We start from the raw sequence: 16,286 nt of genomic DNA on the forward strand, positions 1-16,286 counted from the left end.
TAAGCAAGGTTGGCCCTGGCTAGTATTTGGATAGGGGACTACCAAGGAAGTCTAGGGTTGCTACGTAGAGGTAGGCAATGGCAAAACCACCTCTAAACCTTTCTTGCCATAAATTGGCTACAACTTGACGGGGGGGGGGAGGAAAGAAAGAAAACCTTGTGTATATGTTTGTTTACTGTATATGTCTGCATAGTGAGGACACACTCCATGCATCTGACAGAGTGGCCGCTACTTCCCCAAAAAGTATGGTTATTTTAAAAATTGTTCGTCTTTAAGATTATTTAAGTTTATGGAGACATTGGAAGTGCCATCCTAAGAACTTTTTTCTGGGAATAAGTCCTATTGAATGAAATGGGACTTATTTCCACATACACATGCTGTCTTAAGCTGTGTTTAAATAGCAATGAAAATTACTTGTGTGCTGGATTGGGCCCTTCATTTTTATTTAATAATGCCAGTCTGGTGTAGTGGTTAAGTGCATGGACTCTAATCTGGGTAGGGCTGCCAAGTCCCCCCAGGGGGCAGGGATACCCCCGCTAAAAGGGTCCCCAATCCGCCAGTCCGGATCCGGCCGGTGGGGGGAACCCCACCCCCGAAGTGGCCAGATCGGGGCAACATGCCCGGCACAATGATGTAGTGACATTATCATGATGGGCACATCGCTGGGCGACGCTCTAGCAATTACCCTGAAAACTCTATGGCACCATAGAATTTTCAGGCTGGTTGCTAGAGCGTCCCCTGGCAACGTGCCCAGTGTGATGATGTCACTTCCAGGCTACATCATCACGGCACGTGCGCAAAGAGTGTGAGCGAGAACTCCCAGAGAGGGCCCTGGACTCCCCCTGCTATTACTTCGGTAAGACTTGGCAACCCTAAATCTGGGAGAACCGGGTTTGATTCCCCACTCCTTCACTTGCACTTGCTGGATGACCTTGGGCAAGCCATAGTTCTGGCACAGCTGTTCTTGAAAAAGAGCAGTTTCTGTCAGAGCTCTCTCAGCCCCACCTACCTCACAGGGTGTCTGTTGTGGGGAGGGGAAAGGATTTTGTAAGCCGCTCTGAGACTCCTTTGGGTAGTGAAGGGCAGAGTATAAATCCAATCTCTTTTCTTCTTCTCTTCTTTTAGTGTTCAGAACCAGAAGCTATATTTTTAGGACTAGATTTGAATTCAGTAGAACCTTAAAGACCAACAAGATCTCCAGATAATTGACAAAGTGAGCTTTGACTCTCCAAAATTTATACCCTGGAAATCTTGTTGCTCTTTAAGGTACTATTGGACTTCAGACCAACTTCTACCTCAGACCAACATGCCTACCACCAGAGACTATTTTAGGGCTATTCCACAAGACCTTTGGACTACATAAGAACATAAGAGCCATGCTGGGTCAGGCCAATGTACTATCCAGTTCAACACTCTGAGTTACACGGTGGCCAAAACCCAGGTGCCATCAGGAGGTCCACCAGTGGGGCCAGAATTCTAGAAGCCCTCCTCCTGTTGCCCCCCAAGCACCAAGAATACAGAGCATCACTGCCCCAGACATAGTGTTCCATCTATATCTTGTGGCTAATATCCACTGATAGACCTCTGTTCCATATGTCCTTAAATGTATTTTATTTCAGAAAATGATAGCTTTTAAAAGTTTCCCCTCTGAGAAATCTCAGGCCACTCTAGTACTAGCAAACTGACTTTACAGATCAAACAATTCAAAATGGAATGGCAAATCTGGCATCAGAAGCATAAAGGAATACTCCTCATTAAGCTTTCCACAGGTTGGTAGAAACAGAACATTCTTTTCTTTGGGGGCCGTGAAAAGAAAAACTTTTGAGCAAAGTCTGACTCATGGGTTTTGCTGAGCTAGTGACTAAAATAGCTCTCTAATCTTGTGCTTTCTCCGGGAGCAGAAGATCTGCCCCGTTTCTTTACCATTATCTGAACTGTTCCTTGCATTCGTTCTTTGCCCGGCTACAAGTCACTCAAGTGACGCAAGTCAGTTAGTGATTAATGCTTTTTTATTAGGTTGGTCCCAGTGATTTAATGTGACGAATGTACCTCGCTGTCTTCAAGAAACCCTTTCAGCCACACCTTGCTTTTATGGAATGCCAACAACTCCAGGAATGCAAGAAGAGAAACTTCCTTCCTAGAAACCTAATAAATCTGTTCCGATAAAACCATTCACATGATAGTTTTAAGCACCCAGAGCTCAGCGGCCCAGCTTTTCCTTTCAGGTGGTCAATTTAATTGACATACAAATCCTACCCACAAGGTTTCTGATCTCCTTTGTTTTTTCCATTGTTCTTTCTGCTGTTTAGCAGAAATTGTGGGGCGGGGGACAGGAGGGGGAAAAGCAGAGTCAGACCAGCTCTTGTCTTTCAGACTCTGGAACCCCCAAAATGATATGAAACAGATCCGAATCTCTGCTCACTGCAGTCCCCAACATTTGACAGATTGAAATGAATACGTTACAACTTGCCTGAAGGTGATCTCACACACCCAAAATACCAACACAAAAGCCAATGAAGCCAGAATACTTAGACTTAAGTTTCATTTCAAAACATAAGCATGCTTAAAAAAAAATGTTGGAGCCATAATTGTGATGTATTGGAATCCTCACTTGAATCGCCCCATTGACACTCAATGTTAAGCTTCGAGCCGACGAAGGCTCCTCCGAACTAACGTACGATTGGTCGCCCTCTACCAGCGACCAATCAGAATAACACACAGTCCCTGAGCGGGAAGAACTCCTATTGGTTCTTATCTAAGCAATCTTATTGGTTGATTATTGTAAATAGGTGTGGCTATGTTAGCCCGGGAATGTTTAAAAGGAGCCTAGCTCCCAATGTTAAACTGTTCTGGTTTTGAATGCGTTTGAGTGTTTGTTCGCTACTTCATTAAAGCTGAATCAATGAGCTGAAATCATTCTCCGAGTCTTTGTTAGTACGATCTAACAATAATGAATAAACTGAGAGTTAGTTGTCTGTACAGATGTGCTTGCAGTGTGGCATGATTAAAGAGCATTAACATTTCCCAGATCCATTGAACAACTGGACTGAGATGAATGTATGAAGTTACCTTGCACTGAGTGTGATCATTGGTCCACGTTGGCTCTATAATGTCTACTGTGACTGGCAATGGCTCTCTGGTCTCTGGGGTGGATAAACAAGGTTGTCCAATATCTGTTACCCAAGATCACTTTAGCAGGAGACTGTACCTACATACAAGGCATGGGCTTTTCGAATTAGGGGCATGGGTGTCCTAACTAATTACAACCCCAGAGATATGCCACAACATTCCTAATGCAAGTCGGTTCATCCTCCTCCTAGCAGCAGGGATTTGTCGTGTATCCCACAATCACATAGAATTGTCCTGGAGGTATCTGATCAGGTTTAATGGCCATAGCTAAGCAAACTGGGGGACAGCAAGGTCTGGGTCATTAGGCCTCAGGATTTTCACTCAATTAAATCAGCCTTAGCCCATTAGCAATGCAGTCTTGAATAGAATTACACCTTCTATGTCCACCAAAGTCAATAGATTTAGAACAGCGTGAGTCTGTTCACGACTTCCCAGTAACGTCTTGTGAAAGTAAATCTGCATATACTTGTTTATAAATAAAACAGCAGTTTGGGGGAAGCATTCTTTGTTTTTAGGAGATGCGCTCATGTTTTGCAACAGGCTCTATTTCAGAACAGGTATTCCCTCCTGTGAACATGAGAGGAGGAATGTCTCTTCCAAGAAGATGTTTGGCTTCCCTTCCCACCAGGAGTCCTAGTGATTCTTTGACATCTCTGAGAGATGACCCAGGTCTTTCCCTTGACTGACCCTAGCCCCTACACAGCTGGCACTGTGCAAAACAGGTGCCCCCCCCAGATTTTTAAGTACTTATATTAAAAATAATTTATTTTTTTTAAACCCTACTGCCTGATTAATCAGAGACATCTTTGTTAATCTGATTAATAAAGTGAATTTTGCAAGCTTACTCGGGCAGTTAAACTGCTCTAAGCACTTTGGAAGAAGAGCAGAATATAAATATCTCTATCTACATACGAAAACAAGTTGTTAACATTTTGTCATGCTCTACTGTGACTAACAGTGCAATCCTAAAAAGAGTTACACCCTTTAAACAGGGTCAGTGTCAATGGATTTAGCAGGGTGTAACTGCGTTTAGGATTGCAGCGTAAAACATATAATCCAGGGTTTGGCTATGCAGATGAAGCAACTGGAAGGCACAAAAGGAACTCTCTCTCAGGTACCTCCTTTTAAATTTCTCTTGCATGGAAGAGAACAGCAAAGCAACAGGCTGCAGTATCACAATGGGAACAAAACCTGCCAAGTCCTCCTTCACAACTATCCCCATGGAGGTTTAACACGTGGGCTCTGTGAACACACAGCACCCCTCCCCCAGGGGATGCCAGCAAATTACTTATTATTTGTCTGTTCTTTGCATTTTTATTTCTTCATGCACAGAATTTATGGGACTCCCATGCAGTCATCCAGATCTGCTTACTTTGAGTAAGGTCGCAGTATCATGCGTGTTCCTCCCACACTTGGTCGTGGAAAGTGTCAACAAGTCACAGTCAATTTATGGCAACCCCATGGGGTTTGCCAGGCAAGGGACGAACAGAGGCAGTTGCCACTGCCTGCCTCTGCATAGCAGCCCTGTATCTCCCTAGTGATCTGCCATCCAAGTACTACCCAGGGCCAACCTCACGCAGCTTAGAGGGAACACTGGGGCCAACCCTGCTTAACATCCAAGATCCAACAAGCTTGGGCTAGCCTGCGCCATCCAGGTCAGGGCACCACACTTAGGACAGGTTTTCTTCCCACAGGCCTCACTCTGATAACAGAGGACTTTTCACTAGCAATGAATGAAGCACCCAGTTACCTAACAAGGGCATTTTACTAGCAACAAATAAAGTACCTGGGTTGTCTCTTCTTGAGTCCTTTACATACACAAAACTCCCATTTAACTATTCATCTGGAAAGACCGTCGCTTTAGAAAGAGGGTGGTTATGTTGCTTCCAGGATAAAGTTGGGTAATAAGTGTGAGCTAGTACAGGCACCTGGTACAGAAATTGTTCTGATGAGAGCCACCAGCACAAAACCACTCATTGCCATACAAGTTCCCGGACATCTCTACTCCCTCACAGTACTTCATTCCGGATCATCACCGTTCCACACAACATAGCGAGCATTCCTTACCATGAATCACCCAGCTACCCTATTAGTGTAACAGAGGGAAATAATTAGGTCCCCTTCTGTTCTCCTATCGGGGTAGTAGAACAAGTATAATAACTCTACAACCAGACCCCAGTGAGTCTCTCTCCCCCACTAAATCCCGGGGAAGGGGGGGGGAAGTTTCACAAACAACCAGTCTCCACCCAGACCTTGAGTAAACTCCTACGAAAACCTACACACGAGGTGCGCATGCGCCTCCCCATCCCTCTCTGTGGAATCCAGCCCAGCAGGTATTCGCTTACCGGGCGCATGCGCGCCGTCCGCCGCTCCTGTCTGCACAGCTGCAGGTGCTGCTTTCCTTCCTCCTTCGAGCGAAGCGGCAGGTGCGCAGGTGCGCCGGGGCTTTCCCTCCTCCGGGTTCCGCGAGCGGGGCTCGGCGGCGCGCATGCGTGCGGCGTCCTCTCCCTTTCCGCTGGGGCTGCAGGTGCCAGGAGGAGGCAGCTGGGCAGTGGCCCCTCCCCCCTCCGCCTCGGCTGGCTCCCTGAGGTCGGGCTCGCTGCGACGGCGGCTCAGACCGAGGCGGGAGGCGGCAGGTTACGGCTGGGGGGGGGCCGCCGCCGTCGTCGTCCGCTCCTCTCCTGTCGCATCGTCGAGCGAGCGGAGGGCTCGCCCACGGCATGAACCGGGCGCAACGAGGCGTTGGTGGCGGAAGCCGTGGCCTCGGCAGTATGGAAGTGAAGAGCAAGGTGAGACCCCGCCTGGGCTGTGGTAAAAGGGGGCGGGGGGAAGGATTCAGATTTGGGTCTGATCCCTCTGAGGGGGATTCGGTTTGTACGGAGGGGGGAGCGTAGAGTAGGAGGGAACGACCCGCGTTTCATACTCTTGGTGGTGGGCTATGGGAGGGTGTGTGCTGGGAGGGGAATAATAGACGGGAGTGGGTTTTTTTGGGTGGGGAGGTCGTTTAGTTGAAGGCTCGACCTTGATGTCTGCTTCCTGTAGGGGGGGAAATACGCCTGTGGAAGTACCTCTGAGCATTTGTGGAGTGCCTCTCATTCACGGGTTAGTAGCCTCAGCCAGGTCGCCTGGAGTTCCCCATGCACCCACCCACATTTGAAACTGGAGTATAGGAATGACTCCAGAAGGGTAGCCGTGCTTATGGTCTCTGGGGCTCAGACTCACGACTTGTTTTAAGTAGTAAATACACAGATTCTGTTAAAGTGCCTTTGAGCATATGTGGAGTGTGAGATAGTTGTGTTCCAGCAGGAATTTTTTTTTTGTGGCTCTTTAAAAATTACGTATTTTATCCAAATACAATTTGTTCCATGAAAGATTACAGTGGAACGAAATGTTTTTTAAGTCCTTAGGGTGCCACAAGGTTCCTGTTTGCTTTTGGATATAGGAGAGTTCTTAGGTCAAAGCGGGAGACCACAATTCAGTTTGGAGTTCTGTATCCTCTCTCCTAGGAACTCTTAAGCATGGATGGGGAAAATGAGAATGATTATATGGTAAGGAGGAGAAGTAGTGCCAACTGTATTCTGCTATCTCACCTAATGGAGGGGGAAGGCAAATGTTCACATAGTAGCTCTTTTTTTGTTCAGGGAACCCAAGCTCCTTGTAATGGCCTTAATATTTTTTTTTCTTCTGGCCTTAACGCAAGCCATTTATTTTGGGATTAAATGTTGGAAGGACCTTGAATTTGAGAGGAAGGTGGTAGTTTTGCTTTTAGAATAAAGTTGAACAATGTGTTTTAGTGAAGAGAACGGATAAAAATATGTACTTAAAGGAACTTGGTAGCTCAAAATCACTTCATGCCCATGACTTATCCATTAACAGTGCAGTTATATTTACAGGTGGGGTGACTGCAAATTAGTAAAATATCACATTTCTGCCATTTTCCAAAAATACGTAGTGGGTGACTACAGAAGGAAAGGTGCTAGTTATTCATAATTGGCGTGAACTAATGGTGTGAGTTGACTCACCTCCCCCCAATCACATCAGTTGTCCTTCTTAGTATTTAGTGCAGACACGTATTTTTGTCCTGCCTCAGGATCTCAAACCACAGTGGTAGATCGTGAGCTGCAAAATAGGCATTTAGAGGTGAAAAGGCAAACACTTCATTTGTTGGGCAGGCAAATGTGTTTTTGTGAATACTTGACAAATATGACTGTCACTCTAGTAAATTTTATCCAGTGTTAGAACATTGTCTGAAAAAGGGGCCTTAGGGGTTGGTTAAATATCTGGTTTGCCTGGGGAGGTAGTATTTGTTCAAAGCCTCCATTGTATCAATATTACTTGAGTGTTGTTTCTCTTATACATTAACGTAATGTCCTGTGCATGACACCATTGTTAACTGATGCAGTACTTTCTGTGAAAGTTGATATGCTAGAACATCAAAAGCCACTATCAGTGACCATAAACAATTGTATTGGGAGGGGGTGTACATTTCTAACCAGGTAGGTCTATACAAGCTTCTGTGCAAGTCAGTTTTGTTTGTTAAGCACTTGCATCATGTTCTTTGTAGATAAAGGGGTGCAGGAGATGCCATTTTGAGCAAATGAAGTACCTTTTTTTTCGTGGCACCCCTGAGCTATTCAGCTATGGTAATTCAGTTGTAACTCTGGTGCTAATCTCTACACTTCCCAGATTGTGCACCTTCCTAATTGAAGATGGAGGTTAAAGGGGTATATTATATGGTAAGGATAACTTTTGGAGAATCTTAGGTTGTTTTACAACAAAACTATTTGTGGACTTTTCAGAGCCTCTGTAATTTAGCAAAATAATGTAGGGCAGCTGTGTTCATAGAAAATTCTTACCCTGGGGTGATTTTAGAACATTATTATGTCAATGAGCACACCCTGGTATACTCTGTTATAGATTAAAGTGCCCTTTCATTATTCGTATAGTCAAGCCACAAATTAAACAGATGAGCTATGGTGCACCAATGGCTTATGAACAACAGGATGTGTCTTATCTCAAATTGTGGTCGTAATGAGAGCTTTTTACCACTAATATAATGCTAATTGTTAACTGTGTGCAGATATGTCTCATTATACTGTTTTGCTCTTGTGTTTACCATTACTCTTAAACACCTCCAGCAAACCACTGTTCTGATGATTGGTTAGCATGGTAGTAATTTCTAAGCTTTATACTTAAAACCATCGTGAAGATGACAAACTTAGGAATGCAAGGAAGAGCCACCTCCCTCATTCCTAGATGAAGTGGCCCCTAAAAGCCATTTATTACTCATGACTCACAGTTTCATATAAAATAAACCCTGTTTCCATCATGTTTGTTATAGCTTTTTCCTTTGCCTATCTTTGTTGTTGTTGTCATCCCATCACAGATGACTTATGGCAACCCTGTAGGGTTTTCAGGACAACAGTCTAACATGGCTACTAGCCATGGTGACTGAGGGGAACCTCCATATTCAGAGGCACTAAACCTCTGAATCTCAGAGCCAGGAGGCAACAGTGCATAGAGGCCTCAGCCTCTATGCCCTGTTGTTGGCTTCCAGAACAACTGGTTGGTCACTGTGTGAGAGGAACTGATTGGCCACTGTGTGAGACAGGATGCTGGACTAGATGTGCCATTGCCTGGCTCCACATCACAACCATAGTATTCCTTGGTGGTCTGCCATCCAGATGCTAGCTAGGGCTAACCATGCTTAGCTTCTGAGATCTGATGGGATCAGGCTAGCTTGGGCTATCCAGGTGAGGGCCTTGCCTAGATCTCCACTATTCTTTTTTATGAAGAGCTGTTTATCCCTAACCCAACTTGTTCATATGTCCCCAAATATCAATTTTATACTGTTTTTACCAAATTTGCTTGTTGACCTTCCACACTTCTAGTGAAATCGCATTCTTGTATTCTACTGTGGCATAGAATGGTTACCATACCAGGTTCTGCAATCATAATCACAAATGTGGATTAGAGTCTCCCCTCCAAAGAGTGGGGAATCCTAGTTTGTGAATTCTTAGCACTCTTAATTCTTCTGGTTGTAAATACAGCTGGGTAGTCAATTAAGTAGTGTTTAAAGGGGACATAATTTGTGATGTGATCTTGAGTTCATATCTTCCAACAGGACTCTAGTATCATTGTAAAAAGTAAGATTATATTCTATTCCACTTTTGTGGCCCACTTCTTCAAATGTAGTGGTCTCTAGTTTATAGAATTTATGCTGGAATTAAATTTTGTCAGACTTTTACACTAGTCTCTGATTATTTTTATTTTATTTATTTGAGTTTTACCCCGCTCCTTTCCCTGTCAAGGGCAGCAGCAGACTAACACAGTCACCTTTCTGGAATTATGTCAATGGAAGGCATTTCCAAATAGTTCATAGTATATGGAATGGCATTAGATGGATAGAAATGTATGTTATCAAAAATAAGGATGACAGTAAAGAATTGGTCTGATAGTCTTTATATTTGCAAATAGTTACTTTGGGAAAGAAGTCTGTGTCATAAGTTTGTAAAATAAAATTGTTCGGACCAGCCAGTATTTATCACACAGTCAATTGAAAAATTGCACTTTTCATTTATAGGGCTTAAATGACCGCTTGATGCTCAGCTAGCAGATAAACATTTTCACCTCTCTAACATGCTTACCAGATTGTTTATAATGTGGCAGGTTTGTAGTTGTTGCTAGTTATCCAGAGAGTTAGATGGAGTGCTTCTCTCTGTGTTGGCGGGGGGGGGGGATATATCTCATTTTCCCAACGCTCAAACAGCAGTTTCTGCTGGGAAGACACTGGGTTGCAGATACCTGTGGCATGACTTCTGTCAAATTGCATAACATGCCTGCTTGTGTTTTATGAACTTTTGATACGGTTAATTTTTAGAGGTGCTTTCTGTTATACCACTCAAGTGTGGGAAAGCTTATTTAGCCTCTTTAAAAATTAAGACAGGTGGCAAGGACAAATCACATGGCTACTTCTGCAGCACCAATGTCCCACCACCATTGCTTAATCTTTTAGCTTTTTAAATAATAATTTTGTTCAAAATATGCATGAGTATCTCTGAAATAAATATTGTCTGATTTGAGAGCAGGGGAGGGGAAAGCACCAAGGCAGAATTCTCCCACCTTCTGTATCTGCACCTCTTTCATTATACAAGGCAGGATATCTGACTGGACCAGGCTAGCACAAGAATGGCACTAAAGATAAACTCAAGCCAGAAAGGCCCTAATCCATCTTCTCAGGTTGTCATCGCTCCCTTCTCATACTAAAGCAAAAATGCCCTTTACTGCTCTGGTCACTCTGAATTGTCCAGTTCTCAGTCTGTATTTCTTACTTTGTATTATAGCGATTGCGAACTATTATACTGGATTTAGTTAGGTTCAATTAATTAACGCTGAGAAAATAGAATTGGATTCCGCTTAACAGAGAACAATTTCCTTTCAATTTCAAAATTGCAAATGAATAGTAAATTACATTTATGTCAGCATTATAATTCCCCTCTTAATATGAAGGAAGTTACTTTGGCAGCTTTATTTACTTTGTGATGCATGGAGGTGAAAAAACAGAATGACTCATCTGTTCTACTTCTTTGCAGCATAATGTTAGTGGAGTTGAATGTAGAACCAAGCTATTTACAGTAAATTCCTTATATTTAAATAAGTGCAATTGTAGGCCAGGGTGGAGTGTTGCAGCTAATCTTAAATTCTCTCTTTATCATGTTAACAATATGTGATGGACTGTGGTGTAAAGAATTGAGTCTTTTATGGTTTTGTGACCAAACAAAATACAAATCAAAATGGTAATTTCATAATCCTGGAAGTTAAGGAGAAACACACAGGCAAAAAGGGTGTGAACAGATACCGTCATAGTAGCTTGTAAGTGGCACATTACCTTAAATGCCAAGAAGTTTATGGGAGTTGTTTCTTCTCTTTTGACTTTCATCAGTAAGTTGTAGATAGCTTAGCAAAACTGTCACACAGATTCCATCTTAAGTTTCAAAAAATTTGCTACCGAGAACTGGTACTGTTAGCTACGACTACTGAGCAATTTGCAAATGAAGCACACTTATTTCAGGGTCTAAGATTTAACCCAGATCTCTTAAAGTCTGTCTGTGCATTGAGGTTTAAAGTAATCATGTTAAAATTGCCTGCCTAAGTAAATGTTAAATGGCCAATACTTAATGCTCCTATGTACTGCTGTGTTATACAGCCTGTACCCCAGAGAAGTGGCTGTGTTTGCTTGCTGCAGCCAAAATACCGTATTATTTACTCGAAAGGAGGTTGATCCCAACTATGATGATCCCCTTAAGAAATGTTACATGTGAAAACGACTTTACTATCATAACTGTAGCTTGTATGCAAATGTAAGACAACCCCCTCATTTTAATGACATACCTGTGGGAAAAAACCTTGTCTTGCATTTGAGTAAATACTGTAAAAAATCCTGAGTCATCTTTTAATGACTAACAAACTTATTGCAGCGTAAGCTTTCATGAGACAGAGTTCACTTTGTCAGAAGCGTGCAGCGGACTCCAACTCACGAAAGCTTATGCTGTGAATTCGCTGGCCTAAGGTGCCGCAACACTCGGTCATTTCTACAGACTATGTTATGTGCTATGGGAAGGCGTAATGATGAGGATGTTTGGCAGAGGCATGAGTTTTTAGATGTATCGGCTTAGCCAGCCATCACCAGTTCAAAAAGATTTTTTGTTATCTGATCATCACCCATTTTAGCTTCTGATACTCTAAGCTGGACATGTCAAATGTACAGTCTGGGAGCCGGAAGTGGCTCATCCAGGGCTCTTATCTGGCCCGTAAGTAACTGGGAGAAAACCAATCCAAATGTGGACCAGAAGGGCCTATACTAGGGCATTATACCCCCTGCTGAGATCCCTCCCTTCCCCAAACGCAGGTAAGGGGCGAGGAGGGCTGGTTTGGCCCTGAGCACTGCTGAGGAGGCATATGGGTCACGGTCAGTTGTAAAATACCTCTGGTGTAGGACTGCCAAGCCGCGGCGGGGGATCTGCACGTCTTCACAGGATCCCTGCCACGGGGGACAGCAATACACGTTGCACCGCCGTCGCCAGGATGTGACGCTATGCGTTGCTCTGACAACGGGGCTGTTTGGAGTCCCGTTGTCAGAACGATGCGTAGCATCACATCCTGGTGACGGTGGTGCAACACGTATCACTGTCCCCCGCGGCAGGAATCCTGTGAAGATGTGCAGATCCCCCGCCGCGGCTTGGCAGCCCCGCTCTGGTGCCTGGCATGACATTTTATTGCACACATGGCCCAGCCTGACAAAGTGACATTTATGTCAGATCCGACCCTCCTAACAAATGAATTCGACACCTCTGCTCTAAACCAAGGTCCTGCTTGGTCTTCACCTTGAAGACAGCCCTCTAGCATATGATAGCTTGCCACAGTACATTTCCATGGAGTTCTGTAAACTCATTCTAGAAATGCAGGATTGGGGTGTTGCTTTGAATCATTAGGAACTTAGACTAGTCTCTGTTTTGTGACTTGAGTTATCTTGGCTTGAGTATTTGGATTCAGAAGGTTGGTTGATAGAATGATAACAAAACAGAAGTCAAGTGGCAACTTAAAGACTAACAACATTTATTCCAGCATGAGTTTTTGAGAGTCGAAGCTCATTTGTTTTGTTTTGTTACAATAGACTAAAACAGCTACTTCTCTGGAGTTGTGATAGAATTATGACTATTGTGGCTTTAAAACTCTGGCAGACTTGCACCTAGTAGGATTAAACATGACTGGAGAATGTCAGTCATGTGAATCTGCTGTCGAGTTCTTCTGGCTCAGCTTTCATAGTGTAAGCAAATAATGAGTTGGGTAGAAAAATTAATGCTGCTCATTTGAGTACACACATCTGAAAATAACATTCTTATGGAGTAGAGTATTAAGAGGCTGCCTGAGATTTGTTATTCCCTTCCCCCATGAACCATTAGGATAGAGCTGACTACAAGTTTAAGTGAATAAAATAGCTTAAACCTCTTCACATTTTCCTTTTTAGATAAATGGGTGTCAAAAGATAAGGCTTTAGTATCAGCTGCTTTTAGGGTTACCAAGTACAGCACCCCACTACACAAATAATTGAACAGTTATCTTCTGGTCTAAGGTGCTGATGTCTTAGTAAAGAAAATTGAGTATTTTTGGCATTTTTGTTCATGTAATGGCCTGGATTTCAAACTATGTGGTGAGTAAGGATTTGGGTGGCTAAAACTATAGACTTTAGTTTCTGGGCATGCCTTTCATCATTGCAATTTTATTTTATTGCAGTTTGGTGCAGAATTCCGTCGTTTTTCTCTGGAAAGGTCCAAGCCTGGTAAATTTGAGGAGTTTTATGGATTACTGCAACATGTGCACAAGATACCCAACATCGATGTTTTAGTTGGCTATACAGACATTCATGGAGATCTCCTGCCTATCAACAATGATGACAATTACCACAAAGCAGTTTCTACAGCTAATCCTTTGCTGAGAATTTTCATTCAACGAAAAGGTAAGCGTATGTGTAGTAGCAGAGCCTTCAGTGAGCTAAGCATTGTCCGGACAGAGTTTGTAGCTCAAGGAAATCCTGTCCCTTGATATCAGATCCATTCCTCTCCCCACCCACCGCCCACCCCAATCTTTGCTAAGACTGCACTTAATTGATGAAGAAAGTTGCATCATTATAAGTATTCCTGTTGGTGAATTGTTTCTGTAATTTCTCTCCCGTAAAAGTGTATCCTGTGAACAGGTAGTGTTGTGGTATTGTGTTCCATCTCACTGCATTTCCTGTGCTGCACAGAGAAGAGCAAACTGGGAAGCTGCCAAGAGTACCCTTTAGGGAGTTCTTAGGAAGAAATACTTCTTAACTTCAAAGTCTTCACAAATAATATATAAACCTCTACTGTTTCAGGCTCCATATGAAAACATTTTATGGGTCTTCCAACACTCCTTGCCAACTGCTACCCTCTATATTTTCCATAAAAATACTTTTCAATGCAGCTTCATTTGATCTTATATAAGGCTGTCCCACACCTGCAATAGTCTTAGCTGACTACTTTCTCCTCCTGAACCATTTCACTGGCTTAAGTAGGAGAGGTACTGTCTGAAAGATGAGAGAAAAGGAAAGGTAACTGGGGAAGCTGCGGTCTTGGGAAAGAGAGCTCCCCACACACACACCAAACATCCATTAGGATTGAATAGCATGCTTTCCCCACGCCCTGGCCGTAGGCAATGGGAAGAAATATCATACTTAACAGTTTTGAAAGCAAGGGATTAAGAATGGACATAAAAAGGTGAGCAGCAGTCAGCATAGCTTCTGTCTGGAAACAAAACTGAATGATAATGCAAGAGTTGGGATTAGGAACAGAGCCAGATGTGGGAAGGGACAGGGCAGAGGGAGGTGGAGGGCAAGGGAAAGAAAGGTTAGTCGAAACCAGTGGGAAACTGACACACTTCTCTCTTGGCTCAGCCCTTTTCATAGCCATACTCCCAGCATTTGGTGCATACCATAATGGTATAGAAAACCAGAGGGAAACCAGTACTACATCCTTCCAAAGCACCTGTAGAATAATAAAACTCTTGGTGCCACTTCAGAGGCAAGAAGGAAGAGCTAAAATGAGAATCTGAAGGGGAATCTGTTACCATCTTGTTACCTCTCTGTTACCATCTGTACCATGATCTTCAATTTTTGAGGACACAGAATGAAAGCCGCCTTGGTTTATCCAAGGTAGGGTATTTATAATCTGGAATCTTTTTTCGGATCTAGCCTTTTCTGCCTTTAATTGTCTAACACCAGGGCACCATTGTAATAGTTGTGATGTAGTTTGAGCACCATCATTTAAGGGTTAAGTTTATAGTTTTAATCTTGATTTTATTGTTTTAGGTTAATGTCATAACCTACCCTGAATTTGCTTGCAGGAGGGGTGGGATAGAACCAAATAAATAAATAAAAGGCCTGTAACAAGAAAGTCCTGAAGACCTACCAGTCCTGTGACTCTTCAGGCACTGTGTGAAGTATACACCTAAAAGTGTAAAAAATGAATATGGAACTAATTTTGAAATGTATATTGGCTGCAGCTCCCTTGTTTAGTGTATGCTTGGTGGCAAGCCTAGGTCTGTTGTGTAATGCATGAAATGGCCCACAGATCCTGCTGGGATCCCCAGGCAGTGAATGATGGGTCAGCACAAATAAGTTTGCCAGGTAAAAATCACTGTAGCAGTTCAAGAAGAAAAAGAGTTGGATTTATACCCCAAACTTCACTCGGTGTCTCTGAGCAGTTTACAATCTCCTTCCCTTCCTCTCCACACAACAGACACCCTGTGAGGTAAGGTGGGGCTGACAGAGCCCTGGGAGAACTGTGACTGACTCAAGGTCACCCAGCCTGGCTTCATGTGAAGGAGTGGGGAATCAAACCCTGTTCTCCAGATTAGTCTGCCGCTCTTAACCACTACACCAAACTGGCTCTCTGCCATTATATGCATAGCCTTTAAGTAGTGGTATTGTATCCTACATTCTTAAACAACCTGAACACTCAGGGTTCTCAGTTAAGAAAAAAAGGATCTTTTATGGTTATGAGAGAGGAGCGTGCTGCTAACTCGCCACAGTCTTTCTCTGATACTGCTGTGAGTTAGAAATTATATTTTTAAAAGCATTTATTTTACGGAAGATATATTCCAGTAGACCACATAATGCTATCTTTGCTACAGACAGCGGACTGGAACCAGTATTTGTCAGGGGAAGATGTTGATTATCATAGATCTTCCTCACATGGCCACCCCACCCCCCAGCAGTCCCTTCTGACCCCAGAAAAATTTCTTCCCTGGGATTGCAAAAACCAGGGGTCAGATGGGGCCGGAGCTCTCTGGAGCGCAGTTCCGGGAGTGAAGAGCACAGGGGGCAGGGTGGTCACATGACCAAGCCCTGCCCCCTGCTCCCAGCAGGCCTCAGTCAGGTCCACGAGGACATGGAAGAAGGAAGGTAAGTTGTTTGCCCACCTCCTCCTCTGCTTCCCCAGGCCCTGCCGAGGTCTGGCCCCCCCTGCCTCGTCCACGCTGCCTGGAGCGGCATGGATGAGGCCCCCACCCCAGGAGCTTGGAGGGGTCAACAGTGGGAGGGCTTCTAGTGTCCTGGCCCCACTGCTGCACCTCCTGAT

At 43.8% G+C, this 16,286-nt stretch overlaps 1 protein-coding gene across 1 annotated transcript in view; it reads left to right on the top strand.

Moving 5' to 3' along the window:
* The first annotated feature begins 5,638 nt into the window (after positions 1 to 5,638).
* PARD6B (par-6 family cell polarity regulator beta) overlaps positions 5,639 to 16,286 on the top strand; it is a 21,770-nt gene continuing 11,122 nt past the window's right edge. The window contains exons 1-2 of the mRNA XM_015412939.1: positions 5,639 to 5,918; positions 13,423 to 13,645. Of these exons, the coding sequence (XP_015268425.1) occupies positions 5,850 to 5,918; positions 13,423 to 13,645 (292 nt within the window). The 5' untranslated portion in view covers positions 5,639 to 5,849. The remainder of the gene's footprint in view (positions 5,919 to 13,422; positions 13,646 to 16,286) is intronic.

The sequence above is a fragment of the Gekko japonicus genome, unplaced genomic scaffold (assembly GCF_001447785.1).
Source record: "Gekko japonicus isolate JY-2015 unplaced genomic scaffold, Gekko_japonicus_V1.1 scaffold1758, whole genome shotgun sequence".
Classification (NCBI taxonomy): domain Eukaryota; kingdom Metazoa; phylum Chordata; class Lepidosauria; order Squamata; family Gekkonidae; genus Gekko; species Gekko japonicus.